Below are 20,026 nucleotides of genomic sequence, written 5' to 3' on the forward strand. Positions count from 1 at the left end.
TTCATCATAATTGCCCTATCTTTTTTTTCTTTTTTGGACTAGTGATCGATCCTTGTGGTTCGTTATGATTTGTTTGTAATTGTGGTGCTGGATGTTCATCAACTGATCTTTTCCGTTTTTTGCTCCTAGATGCTTCTTTTGTTTTATCATTATCATTATTTAAATTCAATTTTTTAGCTATACCGGTATAGTCTTGATTGGCAAATATCCAATCATTTGAAATTGCATTTTCCAAGTCATTTTTCCAATTACTTTTCGTAGACAATTTACTCTTTTGATTTGCATATTCTTTGTTTAAATTTGATTCCCATTCATCTTCATTGAATTTTTCGAGTGAGTTAACTAAAGCTTTATTATTCTTCTTGTATTTGAGAATTGCTTCGTCACCATTACTAAGTTTAAAATTTAATTCCAAAAATCTAATATAAGCATCTTTTACTTTTAAATCATCTTTTAACTTCTCGATTTGGTACTGGGAATAATTAACATTTGCATAATTCTGAAAATTCAACTTGATTAGGAATGTTGTTGTTTCTTTCGGATCTAATAATGACAATTTAAAAATCCATTTTAACCCAAAATCGACTGATGCATTTAAATTATCATTCAGTTTTTCAAATTTAATATTACTTGGTATATTTTCATTAATAGTTTTGAAAAGATCCCTCAATCTTTGATCATTTAATCCTTCTAATCCTAAACCACGAGATTCTTTGATCAACGCGTCTTTGTCTAGTTCACAGCTCCAAAATCGATGAAAATTAGTTAGATATAAACCGCATGTAATTTGCTCTGGATCAAAATGAAGACCATATATGCATTCTACCGATTCTAAAAACTTTAACTTAACTGGGTACCATTTTGTTGGTAAATCTAACATCAGGATTGCCTTGCTAAGTTTGAAATAAATAACATTAGTAAAGCGTAGTTAGAATTAATAAGTCGTTGCTAAGAAATAACTAATAACGAAGTTAACGAAGTTATTTCGTGTTTCAGAATTCTAAAAAAGTCAAAAGCCGCTTCATTAATTAAATATGGACCAAAGACTAACGGTGTATGACGATCAAACAGATTTATTAGAGTCAAGAGTAAAGCTGAACTATAATAAGAATGGCTCAAATAGATACATAATCTCACTAGCTGGTGTTCCAGGGGCAGGAAAGACTACATTTGCTAATAAGATAGCTTCAATATTTAACCGAGATATAGCTAAAACAATAGTTATATCACAAGATGGGTATCATTTATACAGATCCGAACTACTATCATTACCTAATCCCGAAGAAGCAGTAAGGAGAAGGGGTGCTCCTTTTACATTCAATGTTCAAGCATTTGTCAATTTAGTTTCAAAATTGAAAGATAAATCCGAAGTAAGAAAAGTTCCATCATTTGATCATAAATTGAAAGATCCAGTTGAAGAGAATATTATAATAGATACAGATGTCTCAATCATAATACTAGAAGGGAATTACGTCTCGTTGAAAGATGAGCATTGGGATGACATAAGTTCATATGTTGATGACACTTGGTTTATTTCTACTCCAGAGGATTTAGTTCGAAGTAGGATAATCAAAAGACATTTAGATTCTGGTATTGCATTAGATGAAGAAGAAGCTATAGAGAGAGCCGATGGGAGTGATTTACAAAATGCCAAATACATTATAGAAAATTCTAAACTAACCAATGTGTTAGTACTTACACGATAAATAGAGTTTGTTCATTATTTACTAATTCATTAATATCTATTTATTGTCTATTTAGGTTGAACATTATAGCGCATCTTTATACCCATTGCTGATAATTCACTATCCAAATATTTTAATACAAACGGTATAGCAACAGTTGTAGTATTATCACCACCAACAAATTTTATTCCATGACCATCTTCCCAAATTTCAGAATCTTCTGCATATCCATCATACTTATCTAATTTAACTGAACATCTTCTACATCTTACACTTGCCATTGATCCAATTCTTGGAACTGATGTTTGAGTAGTTAAAATGGATCCACAAGTTTTACAAACTGAAGTTTGAGTATAATCAGAACAATTTAATAATCTATCTTGTAGTAAGAAAGCTGTACCATGACCAATTAATGCATCTCTTTCCATTTCCCCTACACGAATACCACCTGATCTTTTTCTACCTTTAACAGGTTGCATTGTTAATGAATTTACTGGACCAGTAGACCTAACTTGGAATTTATCATTCACCATATGTCTTAATCTTTGATAGTAAACACATCCAATATATATATCACATCTTAATTCTTCACCAGTAGCTCCTGAATACATTGGTTCATTACCATGGAAATTATAACCAGCTTTTAATAATTGTTCACCAAAGTAATCTGCTGGAGTATCTGATTCACTGAATTTCCAAGGTGTAGCATCTTGAGCAACTCCATGTAATGCACCAGCTTTACCAGCTAATGATTCAACAAACATACCAATTGTCATACGAGATGGGAAAGCATGTGGATTAATTATAACATCTGGTTGCATACCACTTTCAGTGAAAGGTAAATCTATTTGTGGCCATTTTCTTGAACAAACACCCTTTTGACCATGTCTTGATGAGAATTTATCACCTATTATAGGTTGTCTTGTAATTCTATATTTAATAGTTATTTGTTGTCCTTCATTATCTCCTGCATCATCACCTAATAATTTAACTTCTTCAATATATGCTGGTTCAGATGAATGATAAGTTTTCACTTTTGTTTTACCTAAAGTATCATCATAATATGCTACAATTGGATCACCTTCTTCAACTTTAACACCAATTAAAGGTAAACCATCACTATCTAATTTTGATTTCCAAGCTTCTGGCCATTCATCATCACCAAATCCAAAATGTTGAGTTATTGGATCACCTCTTCTCCTTGATTGTGATAAATCAATTTTTTCAACTTTATAAACTGTACCATAACCGAATCCTCTTTCATCTGATGATTTATTTATTATCATCGCATCATCCATATCATAACCAGTATAAGAGATGACTGCAACAACTGCGTTCATACCATTTGGAAAATTATCCATTCCATATTCATCATATAAGTTTGCTTTAACAAGTGGGGTTTGACCAGTTTGTAATCTATACAATTTATTATCTGATCTATGAGTTAATGCTACACCTGGAGTACCCATAGTTTGCTTACCCATTTGACATTGATACATATTTCTTGGTGATTGATTAAAATCAGAAAATGGTGTTAAATTAGCTAATATTGATAAAATATTTGTTGGAGAAAATTCAACATGTGAATGAATATTATTTTCAATTTCTTCTGGTGTAACTGCAACATTCATATATACTTGTTCAAATGGTCCAACAATATCTTCTTTATCTAATGGTAAATATTTTACAGGTCTCATCATCCTTGAATGACCTCCAAATAAATATAAACCAGGATATTGACCTTTTGTTGATGGTGGTACATAACCAATTTCCAAATCTAATGGTAAATCATGAGTTCCCTCGACTTTCCAAAATCTTAAAGTATCAGCAACAATTTTACCTTGTTCATGTGTAGTCCAACCAACAATTTTACCATCTAATTGAACACAACATAATTCTGGACCAGCAGCAAATGAATTTGCTGGTGAAACACCTAATTGAGCTAATGCTTTTGGAACTTTCGATACGTCTGATGCAACTGTTGATATAATACATTTATGTGATAAATGATTTAATAAACCACAAGGTGAACCATCCGGTGTATGCACCGGACAAAGAAACCCCCAAGATTCAGGTAACAATTTACGAACAGTTGTCGTCTTCAATTCAGCAAAAAAAGAACCTCTATGAACCATTCTAAAATGTGAAATAAAACGATGAAAATTGATCTTTTCTGCAACAACAGTATAACCTGAAACTTGTTGTAAATCTAAACCGGATTGTGAAACTAAATTACCAGTTGATAAAAAATACTGTAGTTTTTGACCTATATTTTCATTAATTCTAGTAAATACTCTTGAAATATATTTTTTATCACTAAAAGTTACTCCATATCCTCTATTTAAATCAGCTTGAACTTGTAATTTAAAATTTTGTAAATATTCATCTATTTTTTCTTTGATAATCATTCCATATAAGAATCCACCTAATAATACTTCTTGATGTTGAGTAGCATCTGGATTGTCTGGTGAACAATCTCCTGCAACTAATGAATATAATTTTCTAATCATAAAAAGAAGCATTCTATATTTATCTTCATTATTTGGTAAATGTACTAATACAATTCTTTTAATTACTTCTTTACCTACATCAATATCTGAAACATCAGGAGTTGCTCCAAAAACTACCCTAAATTTATCTCCTAAATATGCTAAAGTTTCTTGTTGTGAATATAAATTATATGATTTATAAGTTCTTAATAATAATTCTAACCTATCCGTTAAAAATGAATTTTCAATATCATGACCTACAATTCCATCAAAAATTTCTCTATCATTAGTTTCAACTAATGCTTTTAATATCATCATTACTGGTATTAAATATTCATTTTTTTTCCAAGAAAATCTAAAAGTTACATTACCATCATTTAAATAATGTAATACATTAGTTTGTGAAGTTTGATCTGGTCTTACACATCTTATTTGTATACCAAATTTTGTATATGAATTCCCTCTATTCCCAAATGAAGGACGTATTATAGCCATTGGATGATTTCTTCTTTGTACAATTAACATACGGATTATTTTTTCAATACCATTTACTATAAAATATCCACCTAATTCATCACTTTCTTCTCTTGCTTCTACTAATTCATTTGGTGACATTTTTTGTAAATGACATCTATTACTTTTAACCATTATTGGTATTTGTCCTGCTTCTCTAACTTCACTTTCTTCTTCTCCATCATTCACGCTCCAAGTTACATTTAATAATAATCTTGCTCTATATGTAGTCATTCTTTCTCGACATTCACTTGGTAATGTTTTTCTATTTATTGATAATTTATCAGTTTGTGGAACACTTGGTTTTGCAACAGAAACTGATTCAACTCTTATTTTTAATTTATTTCCTAATCTATCTGATGATTTTTTTGAATCAAATATTGTTTTGGACCCAATATCTTTTACTGCTAAATTTAATAATCCACCATCAAACCCTTCTGTTAATGCATTAAATGAACCAATATGAGGTGCAACTGCATTTTCTAGTAAAGGATATGCAGATTTATCTTTCGGTGGATTTTGAAACCTTTTCTCTCTCTCTAGAGTCCTGAATTGAGCTTGTGACATTTTTGGTGTTGAGGATGAGAGTTTTAAAGCTTTTAAGCTTCTTTGATGGGTTATATTTATAAATTTTTGATCTCTGGCCAATTTATTTTTTTGTATAGAGATGAGATTTTGTATGAGGAGTGCATATAAAAAAAAGATATACCGTCGATAATAATCGAATCTATTTATCAATCTAGTTCAAATGGCCAATTCAAAATATGAATATGTTAAATCATTTGAAAGGGAGAATCATTTACTACCAGATACATATATAGTCATAAGAGTAGATGGAAAAGGATTTCACAAATTCTCAAAGTTTTATGAATTTGATAAACCAAATGATGAAATAGCATTAGAAGTAATGAATGACGCAGCACATAAGATCATGGAGAAATATAGTGATATACTAATGGCATATGGTGATTCGGATGAATATAGTTTCTTATTACGAAGGAAATGTGAATTATATGAAAGAAGAGAGATGAAACTATGTACATTGTTTGCAAGCTTAATGTCAACTTATTATATGTTTTATTGGAATCAATATCATCCCAATAGACCAATTGTGTGGAATATGATCCCGACATTTGACGGAAGGGCAATAGTATATCCCAATTTTGAAGTGGTACGAGATTATTTCAGTTGGAGACAAGTAGATTGTCATATCAATAATTTATATAATACAACTTTTTGGAATCTTGTAAAATTAGGATTAACACCACAAGAAGCAGAGCAAAGATTAATGGGAACCGTATCATCTGATAAGAATGAAATTTTGTTTAAAGAATGTAATATAAATTATAATAATGAACTGGAAATTTTTAAAAAGGGAACTATATTAGTACGAGATTATGAAAATTATAGAGTCCAACAAGAAGATGGTCTAAGTTCGAGACAAAAACAAAGACAGGAGAAGATACGGAAGAAAGCTGAAATCAGTATAATGCATGTCGATATAATCAATGATGACACTTGGTGGGACTCTAGACCTTGGTTAAAAGAATGAATCATAGATAATGATAATAAATAAATATTAGCCACGCGAGTTTTAAATAATTTTTTATAACCAAAATTTTTTTTTCGTTTACTCATATCTCTACATCTCTTATCAAATACATTACTTCATATTCAACAAAAAAATGTCAAATTCAGAAGAAGAATTAATAACATTATTTAATGATTTTGGATTTAATGAAAAAAAATCAAAAGATATTGCAAAAAATAAAAAAGTAGCATCAAATTTAAAAGATATATTATCAAAATCTTCAATTTCAAAATATAATGATGATAAAAAATTAACATTATTACATCAATTAGCTATATTAGAAAATAAAAATGGTAAAAATATTCCTAATATTGAATATATAATTAATGGAATTAATAATGATGAAATAAAAACAAATTTACAAATTTCAGAAGGTATAAAATATTTATTATCAAATGAATCATCACCAAATAAAAAAGAATTTGATGAATTTACTGGAGTTGGAGTTGAATTAAATGAGAATGATGTTAAATTGGAAATTTCAAAATATCTTGATTCAATAGATTCAAAATTAAAATCAGAAAGATATTCAATTTTACCAAAAGTTATGACTGAAATTAAATCTCAACCATCTTTAAAATGGGCACCACCAAATTTATTTAAACCTATATTAGATGAATTATTTTTAGAAAGAATTGGACCAAAAGATGAAAGAGATATTAAAAAGAAAGAAAAAGCTCCAAAGAAAGAAGCAACCACCAAAACAAGCACCAACACAACACCTTCAGAACCAGAAAAGGAAAGATCTATGTTTTCTGAAGGATTTCTTGGAGATTTACATAAACCAGGAGAAGAACCACAAAAATATCCAGAATTATTAAATGATCATAAAAAATTCATTGATGGAAAGGTATATACAAGATTTCCACCTGAACCAAATGGTTTTTTACATATTGGACATTCAAAAGCAATAATGATAAATTTTGGTTTTGCACAATTTAATAATGGTCTTTGTTATCTTAGATTTGATGATACAAATCCTGAAGCAGAAGAAGCAAAATATTTTGATTCTATAAAGGAAATGGTAAATTGGTTAGGTTATAAACCTTTTAAAATTACTTATTCATCTGATTATTTTGATCAATTATATGATTTAGCTTTAAATTTAATTAAAATTGATAAAGCTTATGTTTGTCATTGTACTTCAGAAGAAGTTAAATATAATAGAGGACAAAGAGAAGACGGTAGTTTAGGAGCAGAGCGAATTGCATGTAAACATAGATCACAATCTATAGAAACTAACCTAAAAGAATTTGAAAATATGAAAAATGGAAAATATTCTATTGGTGAAGCTACTTTACGTATGAAACAAGATCTTAATAGTCCATCACCTCAAATGTGGGATTTAGTTGCTTATAGAGTTTTAAATAAACCTCATCATAGAACAAATGATAAATGGAAAATTTATCCAACTTATGATTTTACTCATTGTTTAGTTGATTCCCTTGAAAATATAACTCATTCATTATGTACAACTGAATTTGTTTTATCAAGAGAAAGTTATGAATGGTTATGTGATACTTTAAAAGTTTATAGACCTGCTCAAAGAGAATATGGTAGATTAAATTTAACAGGTACAATAATGTCAAAGAGAAAAATTGCAAAATTAGTTAATGAAAATTATGTTAGAGGTTGGGATGATCCAAGATTATATACTTTAGAAGGTATAAAAAGAAGAGGTGTACCACCAGGTGCAATATTATCATTTATAAATACTTTGGGGGTAACTACATCAACAACAAATATTCAAACTATAAGATTTGAAAGTTCAATAAGAAATTATTTAGATCAAACTACTCCAAGATTATTTCTTATATTAAATCCTATTGAAGTTCATATTGATAATTTATCTGATGAATTTGAATTAAATATTGAAATTCCTTATAAGCCAGGAAAAGATTTAAATAATTTAGGTGATAGAAAATTAAAATTTAAAAATAAAATTTTCATTGATAAATCAGATGTTAGAGATTTTGAAGCAGATAAAGAATTTTATAGATTAGCTCCTGGACAACCAGTTGGATTAATGAAAGTTCCATTTACTATAAGTTTTAAATCTATTGAAACTCAAAATGGTAAAACAATAGTTCATGTAAATTATGATAATAATCAAGAAAAACCAAAAAAACCAAAAACTTATATTCAATGGATTCCTGTTAATGATTATATACCAATAAAAGAAGTTAGAATATATAATCAATTATTTAAATCAGAAAATCCATTATCTAATCCAGAAGGTTATTTATCGGATATAAATTCTGAAAGTGAAACCGTGATAAATAATCAAGCAATAATTGAATCAAATTTTAAAGAAATTATTTCAAAATCACCAATGAATTTAAAAATTCCCGGTTCACAATTTAATATTGATGAAACCTCTGGTAATAATACTATTAGATTTCAAGCTTTAAGAGAAGGTTATTTTTGTGTTGATAAAGATTGTAATTTGGAAAAAAACGATGGTATTATATTAAATAGAATTGTAACTTTAAAAGAAGATGTCAATAAATAGTTCGAGTAGATATATAAAGTAAATAGATTTAATTCATAGCTTAACTTATCAATTCTTCAAATTTTTCACATCTCGTTGTTTCAATATTTTTTGAAATAGTAAGTTGAACCATATTATCGTATATTATTCAATCGAGAATCAAAAAAAAATTTCATGATAAATGAATAACACTTCTATTATGACAAATGCTGCCAACACTACATTGAAGGAATAAAAAGGCAATCAGAGATGATGGAAACGAAGATACTGTTGGTCCCAGCTGGTTTATCGAGTTCTAAATTACTTGAGACATGAAGTCGGTTCAATGCTATGGAGAAAGGAAGTGTTAGCAATAGTTCATACTTAACCATATGAATGTATATGATGTACTGGTTTAAATGGATCAATCAATCATTGCTACTTTCAATAACAAATATGGAAAATCATCAGTGAGAATCCAAACAATTCATTGACTGGTGGTTTTTCATGTTTGTTATTCGACGTAAGAAGTGATTGAAAATTTCGTATAAACCCGCACGTCAAATCGATCTACTATCACCAAGCAGAGGAAACATAAACAAAAAGTAAGATGACATACACGAAGATGAAAAAAGATATTAATAATGAAACAAATGAATAACAAAAGAATACGTATGTATGCGTATTATTCAATAGGAAGTGATTGCAGATTCGTATAAACCATCACATCAATCTACTATCATCAACAAAAGAAGCAAAAAATGAAATATTAAGAACCAAGTAGAAGAAACAACTACAATTAATGAATTGAATATATAACAATAGAATAAGTATGTATGCGTATTATTAAACAATTATATACTCTATAAACTAAAATCAAGAATTGAAAAAACCAAATTTCAAAATTTTCAAAATTTTCAACAAATTCAATGAATGCCTAATAATCAAGAATGATTCATCAAAGTGATCAAATATTAAATATGAATTGAATCACTAAAATAATGTAATGTAGATGCAGTACTACCAATATGTTCAGGTGAACAATGACCATTATTAACTCCACTTGTGTTTGATTTATTTAATCCATCAATTGAAGAATTACTAGTGGTGGTTGTAGTTATATTTGAAATTTTTGTATTATTATTTGCAAAACAATATTGATTTAAAATATCTGAATATGATAAATTACTAAATGAATTTTGTAATGATGATGCATCATTTGTGGTAGTAGTAGTTGTAGTATTTGATTCTTTTTGTTTTTGACGATTTGAATAACGATGTTTATTTAATGTTGTTATATCATTTGAACTAAATGATTTTCTCATAATTGTAGGTCTGGGTGGTAATGCAGATGAGTTAGTTGAAGTGCTGGTGGTTGAATCATCAAAATTTTTACCCATTGAAATTGAATTTAAAGATTTTAATGCTATACTATTTTTATTTAATTGTTGAGATTGTTGATAATTTATTAACTTTGAACAAATTTCTTTAAATGGAGCTGGTGAAGAATTTTGAGATCTTGAAATAAATTTATTTGGTGATTGACTCTTTTGAGTAGGTTTTTGATTTAATAATTCAATTAAATTAAAATTATAATTTTTACCTTGATTATTTGCCCAATATTCAATACCATTAACTTCATATTTTATACATAAACTAATAGTTATATTTTTTTCTTGAATATCCTCTTTTGAATTATGAGTATAACAATTTAATAAATCATTTAAATTTATCATAAATTTAAATTCATCAATTTTGGAATTTACACTTCTTATATATGAAATTCTTGATGATCCATCAAAATTTATAATTGATTTCCAATTATTAAAAGTTAATTTTATTGAGAATTTTTTTTCAAATCCTAAATTAGATACTTGGAAAATACCATTTAAAAATTGTTTTGATGATGATGCTGATGACTTTGATGATGTTGTGGTTGATTGTGGAGTTGATTTCATTATATATGCTGATGTTAACCAAATCTTATTATTACTTTTAGTAGATGGTAATTTAGGGATATCATGAGAAATTAATCTATACTCTTTTGACCTACTTTCTTCTTCATCGTCTTCTTCATCTTCATCTTCTGTAGTTTCATCTTCTCGTTCACTTAATAAATCCTCTTCATCATCAGATTTATGCCAATTCCAATCAAAATCAAAATAATCATTTCTTGGTTTATTAAAATATTGTGAATTATCTAAATATGAATCATCTACTTCTTCTTCTGATTCATCTATATTATTATCAAACCTTGATCTTTGATGATTATTATTAAAATCAGAAAAATCATTTACACTATATAATGATTTTCTTTTAATTTCATTTGGTGGAGAATCACATGGAGAATTTAAACTTGATACAGAAGCAGGAGATTCACAACCATCAAACATTTTAACATTAATTAATCTTGAAGCAAATCTAACTGATTTTCTTGGACTTAATATTTCATCTATTCTATTATTATTACCATTATTTTGTATAATATTTGGTGATGAAATTGATCTTTGTAAAAATGAATGTGGTGATAATTTTAAAGAAGATTTTATTAATTCTCCTGATTTTTTACGTAATAATTTTGGTTTTTCTTGTTGTTGTTGTTGTTGTTTATGTTGTGTAAAATCATTTAATGATAATAATGAAGAATTTGAAGAAGATGTAGTTGAATTTGTAGAAGATGAAATATGTGGTTGCAATTGTTCTTGATGTGTGTTTTTTGGTGGAACATAATAATTTGGTATATTGAATTTCTTTTTTGGTTGTGGTTGTGATGCTTCTAGTACTGACGTTGAAGGTAATTGTGGTGATGGGGCAGTAATTTGAATAGGTATTGAATAATTATGTGACTGTGTTTGTGATTGTAATTCTTCTGATGATGATTTATTATATTTTATAGTTGATGTAGTTGATTTTAAAGTATCTATTGAATCAGTTGATGAATTTAAATCATTATCAGATAATGATGATTGATTTTGTTGATAAAATAGTATTGGAGATGAAGATGTTGTTGATGGTGGTGAAACAGTATAATTTATTGATGATGTTGGAGATAATGAATCTTTAGTTGCTGTTGTTGTAACTATCGTTGTCATTTTTCTATGCTATATGTTGTGAGTGTGTATGAGTATATATGAATGTATTTAATGATGTAAGTAAAGCTATACTAATGGCAAAACTTTTTGGTTGTAATAATTGATATGGATTTGAAAATTGTGTATATTTTTTGAGATGAAAAAAAATGTGTTTTACAACTAGTTCGTTTGTGTGGATGAAGTTGTGTATGCTATGTTGTATACCTATCCAGTTGATAGTGGATGGTTTAAATGAATAGGTAGGGTACTATGGTACTTAGTTGTTGTTGTTGTTGTTGTAAAAGAAAGTAAGTGATGTGTTGTGTATATTTTATTTTTACAACTCCTATTATAATAAAATAAAAAATTGTGTGATTAATAATAAAATTAAGAATGGAAGATAAGGACCAAAAAAAATAAAACTTAAAAAAAAAAGTATTATTATGTAAGATTGTGTGATGTTGGTTTGTAATTATAATAGTGATTTTTCTTTCAAACTCCAAGTACAAATGGAAGTCTCTAGACTTGATGGTATAGCTCTTCTTTTACCAATGTTGGTATCTCTTCAAAAGAAATGATGGGCCAGGATTTTTCAATGAAATTGTAAAAAATTTCTTTGGGAAAATCAATTTTATTTTATAAGAAATTTTGTATTGTATGAATTACTGTTTTGTGTAACTTAAAGTCAGAGTAGTACAAAAACACAAAAGTAAAGATTTGCCTTTATTTAATAAAATATGACTTATTTTATAAGTTTAAGTCATATCAAGTTAACTATATAAATCAAGTATTTGATTAGTAAGTTAAAACTCTAAACAGAAACTTGTCAAGCTCAGAGAACTGGTTAATCAAATTTTCATCCATACTTCATTCTTTACAGCTTAGGAAGTACACTGAATAATTTGTTACACATCATTTATAGAGTGGGGGTGTATATTAAGTTTAAGTTATATTACATATAAAAATTGAAGATAATAGTAGCTAAATTCTTAAATTAAATTAATTATTCGGAGTAAAAAGTTAAAGTTTATTATTTTATACTTTATAACATGATTACTAAAAAATTAATTAATAAGGTAAGGGATATTAAATATAAGAAATACCAACAAATTTAATGTACACCTAAATTAGTGTAAAATGAGTTCTGATCTGTTTAACGAAAACTGCAACACCATTTTGCTCCATAGATAAATTAGTGGTTACTGGTTAGATTATGTCCCAATCGAAGGAAATCTATCTCATCATAGCAAGCAAGTTTGAGCAATGATACAAAATAAAAAAAAAATTTATATTTCCCTTACATTAACTGGTTAGATTAGTTAGAAATCTCCTAGATCGGCAAATATTAGAATTATTTTAATACATATAACATATAAAATAATATGTAAATTCATACGAGTTTAAAAATATGAAACGGATTTCAAGTCAAGTGATTGAAGTATTTTTTTTTCGAGTTTTAAATATCAAGCCATTTCAACAAAAAATTAAGATTTACTTACTTGATATTGTATAAATTAAGGATTAGCTTGTTAACAAGCCCAAAAAATGATTTTTACTAGCCAGATTTAAGTAATATATACGTTTGATAAATCTCCCTACTCCCCACTTTATTTCTCCAACATAAAAAATTTCTTCAATTAATAAGCTAGGCCACAAATAAAAGGTCAATACCGTACCACAAAAAAACTTTTAAATTTGACCCAGTTTTAACTTAGTAAAATTTTTCTTTCTCCATGGGGCAAAGTAATCATAAATTTGTGGACTCAACCACAACAGAAAATTATTGATTGTATTGCCTTTATACTTTTTTTGTTTTATTGTAAAGAGTTCATCTCTACACAAAATCAACTTATTATTGCTAAATTAAACTTTTTTAAACTTATTCTTTTTGGAGTTTTACACCCCCAAAAAGCTAAGATCTCAGTCGATCTAAGTTATTGTTCCATTTTAAAAAATTTTCGAGCTAATCTTTGAGTTAATTCGCCTTAAAATTTATATCAAACGTACGAGGAGGGGAATCAAGATTTTGACGATTGAATAATTGAAAAAAGATTTTGAAATTTTCAAGGACGTGTTTTGTGTTTCATCTCTTTATCTTTTTTTTTTTTCAACTTTGATTGAGTTTACAAAAAGCCATCATGAAAGGAATTTAAAAATTCCTTCGATCTGGAGAATATTTAATTGATGGGTGGAGTATTGTGATCTTTCAATTTGGTTTTTTATGGTTATCTAGATATTTTTAAATTCTTCTTTTGGATTGTAATAAATGAGATGATAGGTATCTATCTATATGATATTTTACATTATTATACTATCAAATCTTCTATTTTCTGGTTCTTACTTATGTTTCGATTTCTATAATTATAATTTTGTTGGTTTACTCTATTAAAAATTAAACTTTTTTTACCCAACTAAAATTTCAGAATGAAAAAATTTTTATTTTTTTTTGACGTGTTTTTTTTTTTTTTAATTTCAATTACCCCCTTTAAAAATTTTGGCTACCAAATGGGCGATTTCAGATCTGGTTAATTAAGCTTCGTAATTAAAGTTTTACACAAACTTAATTTCCGTAAATCGAAATTTGAAATGATAGGAAATATGATCTGACTTTTGTGAATGAGTGATGATTTGAAAGAAATATGTTAATGATATCACTGGAGTCAAACTCAGACCATATAGAGAGTGAATGTGACTTATCAGTCAAGCATATAAATTTGAATTTTTTGTTCTTTTTTCAAACTTGCCTTACAATTAGGTGTAAATATGAACGTACATACAAACGTCTGATTTTTAATGCAATTTATTTTATAATAATAGCCAAAAAAAATAAAATTATTTCATTTCAGGAGATTGATAAATTATTATGATCGATTGTTTATGATCTGATACATACATCAAAGGGTGGTTTAAGACAATGTTTATCACTATTGTCTTAGATTTGTTAATAATACAATTGGAGAGGGGTTCATTCAAAAGAGATTCTTTTTGTTTTCATCAACCTAATATTGAAAATTTATCTAATTAGAATCTATTTACCATGTTTTTCAATCAGTCAAAGAGATGATCAATCCTCACTAGGCATAAACTAAGATAACGACAAGTTTAGAAAAGTAGCACCGTCTCATTCAAAAGATTAATGAAAATGAGAAGATTTTGAATTGAAATGTAATTCTTATTCACCCCAAATAAGAAAAAAAAATTAGGTAGTGAAGTACTTCCAACGATTCAAATCTGAAAATTATGTAAAAAGATAAGATGCCACTCATCTCATTTTTACAATAAATATATTTATATTTATTTTTTGTACCTTAATTTTAAACACCCTTATATTTAATTGACGACTTGTATCGAGACCTTATGAGCTAAACTATATTATTATTTGTTTTTGTTGGACTAATGATTGATGTTCCCTGCCTCTTTAAATTGTGAAACTTGAAAAACGTACATAATTTACAATTTCTTTACTCTCTTATTTCATCTTTGAATACTTCAGATATTTCTAATTTACCACTAATTTTCAATCTCTATCGATTGGAATCTGATGATTGTAATACACAAAGCTTCAAGCCTCAACACCTCTCTATTTTTTGTTTCGAGTAAAATATTTTGATTCTTATTGAAAATGAATGGAAATGAAAAATTATTTGCAGCCAAATTTCAAATTTTGAAATTGATTTTGTTTCAATGAGATAGGGGTTTACAGTCCTTTTCAACCATTTGCAGTTCGGATCGCAAAATTTATTGAAGAATAATTGAAATAAATTATAGAAGACGAAAATGTGCTTGATTCTAATGCTAAATCTAAATCCGTCATTCTACGATGTCCTGCTAAGGCAATTAGGAAAAATAAGTTATAAAATTTATAAAGTACAGAGTTCTTGATTTATAGGCTGAGTTTAGTCGTAGTAATAATATATATTCATACAAATCCAAAAAAAATAATTCCATGTTTCATAAATGTTTCAAAAGAACTGTTTCAAATCCCAAATGGGAATTTTCTAATAAAATTTATGAAACATCGTGTTATACAGTATTACATGAAATTAGCGGATGGTAGCACTGTGAGATACGAATATTATTTCCATCGAATATTTTACTACTTCGAAAAAGCTTATTCAACCAATTAATTTCATTTCATCGGATACCCCCTTGTCTTCAAATCTAATCCAAATAAAGATCATTAACAATCTTCAAGAGCTCACATAAGCATTATTTTTGATTTACACAAGAGTAGGGCCTTTTCATATCATTCTACTTTCAATTATTTTACCGAATCCATTTATCAATAAAATCAACCCATGTCATTTATACCTGTATTCGGTGATGGATATGTCGTAATTCCACCGGGTCAAGATTATCCCTCAAGAGTTCAAACAAGTAGGAAAACAAAAAACACAGCAAGAAGGAGAAGAAACAATCCAAATCAACAACAAAATAATGGGAATGATAATATACAACAAAACGGGAATGATAATAGACAACAAAATAATGGAAAAGACAATAGACAACAAAATAATAATAAAAATAATAAAAAATCAAATACTCTTTCACCTTTAAATTTAAAAGTTGATGATATAATCCAAGCTTCAAATTTATTAAAAAAATCTTATCAAACTCCTAAAATAACAGAATTAAATGATTTAAAAATATATGAATTATTAATTAAAACTGTTGAAAATTATCAACTTAATTATGATCATATAATAAAACAAAATCCAAGAATGACAAATAAAAAAATAAGAAATGAATTTTATGAAGATTTAAAATTAATATATGGTAAACAATCAATATTATTTTCTTTAGATATTGAAGCATGGGAATTAAATACAAATGAAATTACAGAAATTGGTATATCAATTTATGATCCAAGATTTTCTTCTATAACAACTACTGCTCATATTCATAATTATCATATTAAAATTAAAGATCATATACATAGAAATAATGGAAGGTATGTACCAAATCATTCTGATAATTTTGTTGGTGGAGAAACTTTAATAATGAGTAAATATAATGCAGGAATATTATGTCAAGCTTTAATATCATATTTTTTTGATCATGGTATTATAAATAATGGAATGCCAAGTTATTTAGTTGGACATGATTTAAAAGGTGATATAAAATGGTTAAATCAATTAGGTGTTAAATTACCAAAAATTTATAAAACTATAGATACATCATTTTATACAAAAATTTCAAAAGGTGGAAAAAATCCTCATTCTTTAAAAACAAGTTTAAAATTATTAAATATTCCTCATAGTTTTTTACATAATGCTGGTAATGATGCTTATTATACTTTATTAGTAGCATTAAAATTTATGGATCCATTTTATAGAATTTCATTAAATTTAGATATTTGTTTAGATGCAACTCCCGTATTGAGTGCTGAAGAAATTGCAGAAAAAAAAGCAGAAAAAAATAGAGCAAGAGCAGCAGCTAGACAAAGAGCTAAAGTAAACCAGGGACCTAAAGAACCTGAAACTGAAGAAGAAAAAGCTGCTAAAGTTAGAGAAGAAATTGAAAAAAAAAATGAAATTTTAAAAGCAAGAATTGAAAGAAATCAAAAACGTAAAGAAGAAATTTTAAATAGTAATGTTGCAACGAAGCAAAATATAAATTCAGCATTAGAAGCACTTAGAGTAATGTTTGATGAAACAAATCAACAAATTGAATTGATGGTTTTTACAAAAAATAACAATAATTCATTAAATGATGATATTTATAAACATTATGATTATAGTACAGATGAGTATGGGCATACTTATGATTACAATTATAAATCAGATACAGATTCAAATACTGAAGATGAAGCTTATTTCAAGAATCATTCAATTTCACCTCCTTCTATAAAATTAGGATTTTTTAAAAAATGACAATATCGCTGTTTGATAATGTTTGCTATAGGATTTTTATCTAATTTTAATCTGGTTGTAGCATTTTTTTTTTTCATTTGGAGTTTTAAATATTTTTTACAACCAGAAAAATTAAGTTCAATATTAAACATTTGAAAAACAGCAACAACAATTTTTAAGTTAGTCATTTACAATAATAATGACTTCATCATCTGAAAATGAATCATCTTCAATTATGGATGTATCTGATTTTCAAATCTTACCTCAAAATAAAGGTCAACCTTTTAAAATTCATGAAAATAAAAGTGTTGCCAAATTTGAAAAAATTTTAAAAAATGGTGGAGATTCTTTTAATAATGGTGGGAAAACTGAAGAAGAAGTTCAATTCCTTTCTGGTATTAAAGATATGTTTCAATCTACTGTTTTGGGTGATTTATCAAGAGTTGAAAGTGTAAGTGGTTATGCTGCCGATAAAGAGAATGAAACTAATAAGTCAAACAATTCCGTACTAAGCGATGCTATTAATAAGGTGGATGAAGATAAATTAGAAGAATCAATTAAGGAACAGAAAATATCAGTTGAAGATGCCAAAACTGAGAATTTGAAATTGGAAGAGATCAATCAAAAATCTCAACTAAATTAGATAACTTTCTTTTAACTTATATAATCTAGAGATTTAATACTAAGAATACAATATTCCTTTAGATCTACAGTATTTATTTCTCTCTAATTTTGTATCCTATTAGAAATTTAACCATCATTTTATCACGATATTCATGTATGATAAAAGTACAAAACAAAGATCTTTAAAAGGGTATAATTATAATCAACATGAAAAAGAGAAACAATCAAAATTTACAGAATTAAACTCAATTAATCAATCAATTAATCAAAATCATAAAATATTTGAGTTATTAAATAAAATTAGATCAAATAATGATAAAATCGAATCAATAAAATTACCACCACCATATCAAATAAATTTTAATCAAAATTTTCAACACAACCCGACAACACAAGAAACCAGCTTTTATCCTAAAATAAACGAATCAAATTTAATAAATTATAAATATGAATTTCAAAAAATTTTTTACTTATATCATGATTTAATTAGTTTAATTATAAATTTAAATTGTCAAATTAATATAAATAAACTTGAAAATTCAAAATTAATTGATCAGATTTTATTAATATTGACGAATAATTGTAATGATACTCAAACTAATGGTCATGGTAGACAAATAAATGATGAAAATAATCTGGAAAATTCTGGATATAATGATAATATCATTAATGATTTTTTACAAATTTACGAACTGAACTTCGATGAAAGAGTAGGAAGAGATAATAGTAAAAATCTCAAATTCAAACCTTTCAATGATGAAAGTGTTGACAATAATAGGAATTCTAAAAATAATGAAAATATTGATTCAACAACATTAACTTTAGAAAATCTTTTTAATCCAAAAGAAGAATTTGAATCTACTATTGGATCATACGATTTAGGATAAATAAACATCAGCTTTTTTTTATGCTTAATTTTACTTTCTTACTTGCCCTTCAATTTCAATTATTGAAATTTTATGACTTGATATTTATTGTGAACTGTCAGAATACCTTGCTATAGATACTGATGTACGGCTGAAACTGCTCTTATCTGAAACAGATTTTTGCTACCAAATTTCTATTTTGCAGCATTTCAAAATTTCAAAATTTTAGGATTTTTCATGCTGCAAAAAGGTTGAATATCGTTTAATAGTTCAATCAGTATATTTATTCGACCTTCTAATAATTACAAAATACAGTACTCCAACAATATGCAAATGAAAGAAAAACCAACAACTTTCAGCAGTCAAAAACAAATTTCTTATCGTAAAATTAAAAAAGATAGCAAAAAATCTTATTCGACGAGTTCAGGTTCACAAACTAAATTATTCTCAAATTCAAATTCATTTTCAGATACAAATTTATCCCTGAGATCGGATCATTATTCAGAAAACGAAAACTCTAGTCCTGAGAAAGAATCTAACTTCGATAAATCTCAAGATATTGATAAAATTTTGTTTCAAAATTTAAACAAATCAGAAAATAAAACAGTCAGTTTCAAAAAATCAATTTACTTTAATCCCTCAAAAGATAACACTTCAAAAGATCTTAAAATTAATGAAAGAGAAAACAATCCTAAAGAATCATCAGAATCATCTCATCAAATTGATAAATTTAAATTAATTTATTTCGTAGTTATAAATCAAAGATATTTTTTAATACCTGGTGTAAAGTGGTTAATTAATAAAGCAAAAGGAAATTAATCATGGAGTTAGTTTACCATTTAAAATTATTCAATTCGCATTGAGA

General features: G+C 27.0%; 10 protein-coding genes across 10 annotated transcripts; 7 read left to right on the top strand and 3 right to left on the bottom strand. All coding sequences in view use genetic code 12, as the record gives it.

The window, feature by feature from the left end:
* Positions 1-4: 4 nt before the first annotated feature.
* On the bottom strand, positions 5-880 carry KGF55_004328 (uncharacterized protein; the record flags this gene model as incomplete). The annotated part of the gene is made up of 2 exons (XM_051759220.1): positions 5-732; positions 811-880. The coding sequence occupies 2 exons, from the start codon at positions 878-880 to the stop codon at positions 5-7; spliced, it is 798 nt and encodes a 265-aa protein (XP_051612888.1).
* A 154-nt stretch (positions 881-1,034) lies between these two features.
* Positions 1,035-1,706, top strand: KGF55_004329 (uncharacterized protein; the record flags this gene model as incomplete). The annotated part of the gene is made up of 1 exon (XM_051759221.1): positions 1,035-1,706. One exon carries the CDS (start codon positions 1,035-1,037, stop codon positions 1,704-1,706), a length of 672 nt encoding a protein of 223 aa, XP_051612889.1.
* A 47-nt stretch (positions 1,707-1,753) lies between these two features.
* Positions 1,754-5,254, bottom strand: RPA135 (DNA-directed RNA polymerase I core subunit; the record flags this gene model as incomplete). Its single annotated transcript, XM_051759222.1, has 1 exon — positions 1,754-5,254. The coding sequence occupies one exon, from the start codon at positions 5,252-5,254 to the stop codon at positions 1,754-1,756; it is 3,501 nt and encodes a 1,166-aa protein (XP_051612890.1).
* Positions 5,255-5,435: 181 nt separating this feature from the next.
* THG1 (tRNA guanylyltransferase) lies at positions 5,436-6,239 on the top strand (the record flags this gene model as incomplete). Its single annotated transcript, XM_051759223.1, has 1 exon — positions 5,436-6,239. The coding sequence occupies one exon, from the start codon at positions 5,436-5,438 to the stop codon at positions 6,237-6,239; it is 804 nt and encodes a 267-aa protein (XP_051612891.1).
* Positions 6,240-6,372: 133 nt separating this feature from the next.
* On the top strand, positions 6,373-8,790 carry GLN4 (glutamine--tRNA ligase; the record flags this gene model as incomplete). The annotated part of the gene is made up of 1 exon (XM_051759224.1): positions 6,373-8,790. The coding sequence occupies one exon, from the start codon at positions 6,373-6,375 to the stop codon at positions 8,788-8,790; it is 2,418 nt and encodes an 805-aa protein (XP_051612892.1).
* Positions 8,791-9,722: 932 nt separating this feature from the next.
* On the bottom strand, positions 9,723-11,840 carry GAC1 (protein phosphatase regulator; the record flags this gene model as incomplete). Its single annotated transcript, XM_051759225.1, has 1 exon — positions 9,723-11,840. One exon carries the CDS (start codon positions 11,838-11,840, stop codon positions 9,723-9,725), a length of 2,118 nt encoding a protein of 705 aa, XP_051612893.1.
* Positions 11,841-16,117: 4,277 nt separating this feature from the next.
* KGF55_004334 (uncharacterized protein) lies at positions 16,118-17,692 on the top strand (the record flags this gene model as incomplete). The annotated part of the gene is made up of 1 exon (XM_051759226.1): positions 16,118-17,692. One exon carries the CDS (start codon positions 16,118-16,120, stop codon positions 17,690-17,692), a length of 1,575 nt encoding a protein of 524 aa, XP_051612894.1.
* A 178-nt stretch (positions 17,693-17,870) lies between these two features.
* On the top strand, positions 17,871-18,314 carry KGF55_004335 (uncharacterized protein; the record flags this gene model as incomplete). The annotated part of the gene is made up of 1 exon (XM_051759227.1): positions 17,871-18,314. The coding sequence occupies one exon, from the start codon at positions 17,871-17,873 to the stop codon at positions 18,312-18,314; it is 444 nt and encodes a 147-aa protein (XP_051612895.1).
* Positions 18,315-18,447: 133 nt separating this feature from the next.
* Positions 18,448-19,182, top strand: KGF55_004336 (uncharacterized protein; the record flags this gene model as incomplete). Its single annotated transcript, XM_051759228.1, has 1 exon — positions 18,448-19,182. The coding sequence occupies one exon, from the start codon at positions 18,448-18,450 to the stop codon at positions 19,180-19,182; it is 735 nt and encodes a 244-aa protein (XP_051612896.1).
* Positions 19,183-19,488: 306 nt separating this feature from the next.
* KGF55_004337 (uncharacterized protein) lies at positions 19,489-19,980 on the top strand (the record flags this gene model as incomplete). Its single annotated transcript, XM_051759230.1, has 1 exon — positions 19,489-19,980. One exon carries the CDS (start codon positions 19,489-19,491, stop codon positions 19,978-19,980), a length of 492 nt encoding a protein of 163 aa, XP_051612897.1.
* Positions 19,981-20,026: the final 46 nt, after the last annotated feature.

Source organism: Candida pseudojiufengensis, assembly GCF_024610245.1.
Source record: "Candida pseudojiufengensis strain CBS 10847 chromosome Unknown scaffold14, whole genome shotgun sequence".
NCBI lineage: Eukaryota > Fungi > Ascomycota > Pichiomycetes > Serinales > Debaryomycetaceae > Lodderomyces > Lodderomyces pseudojiufengensis.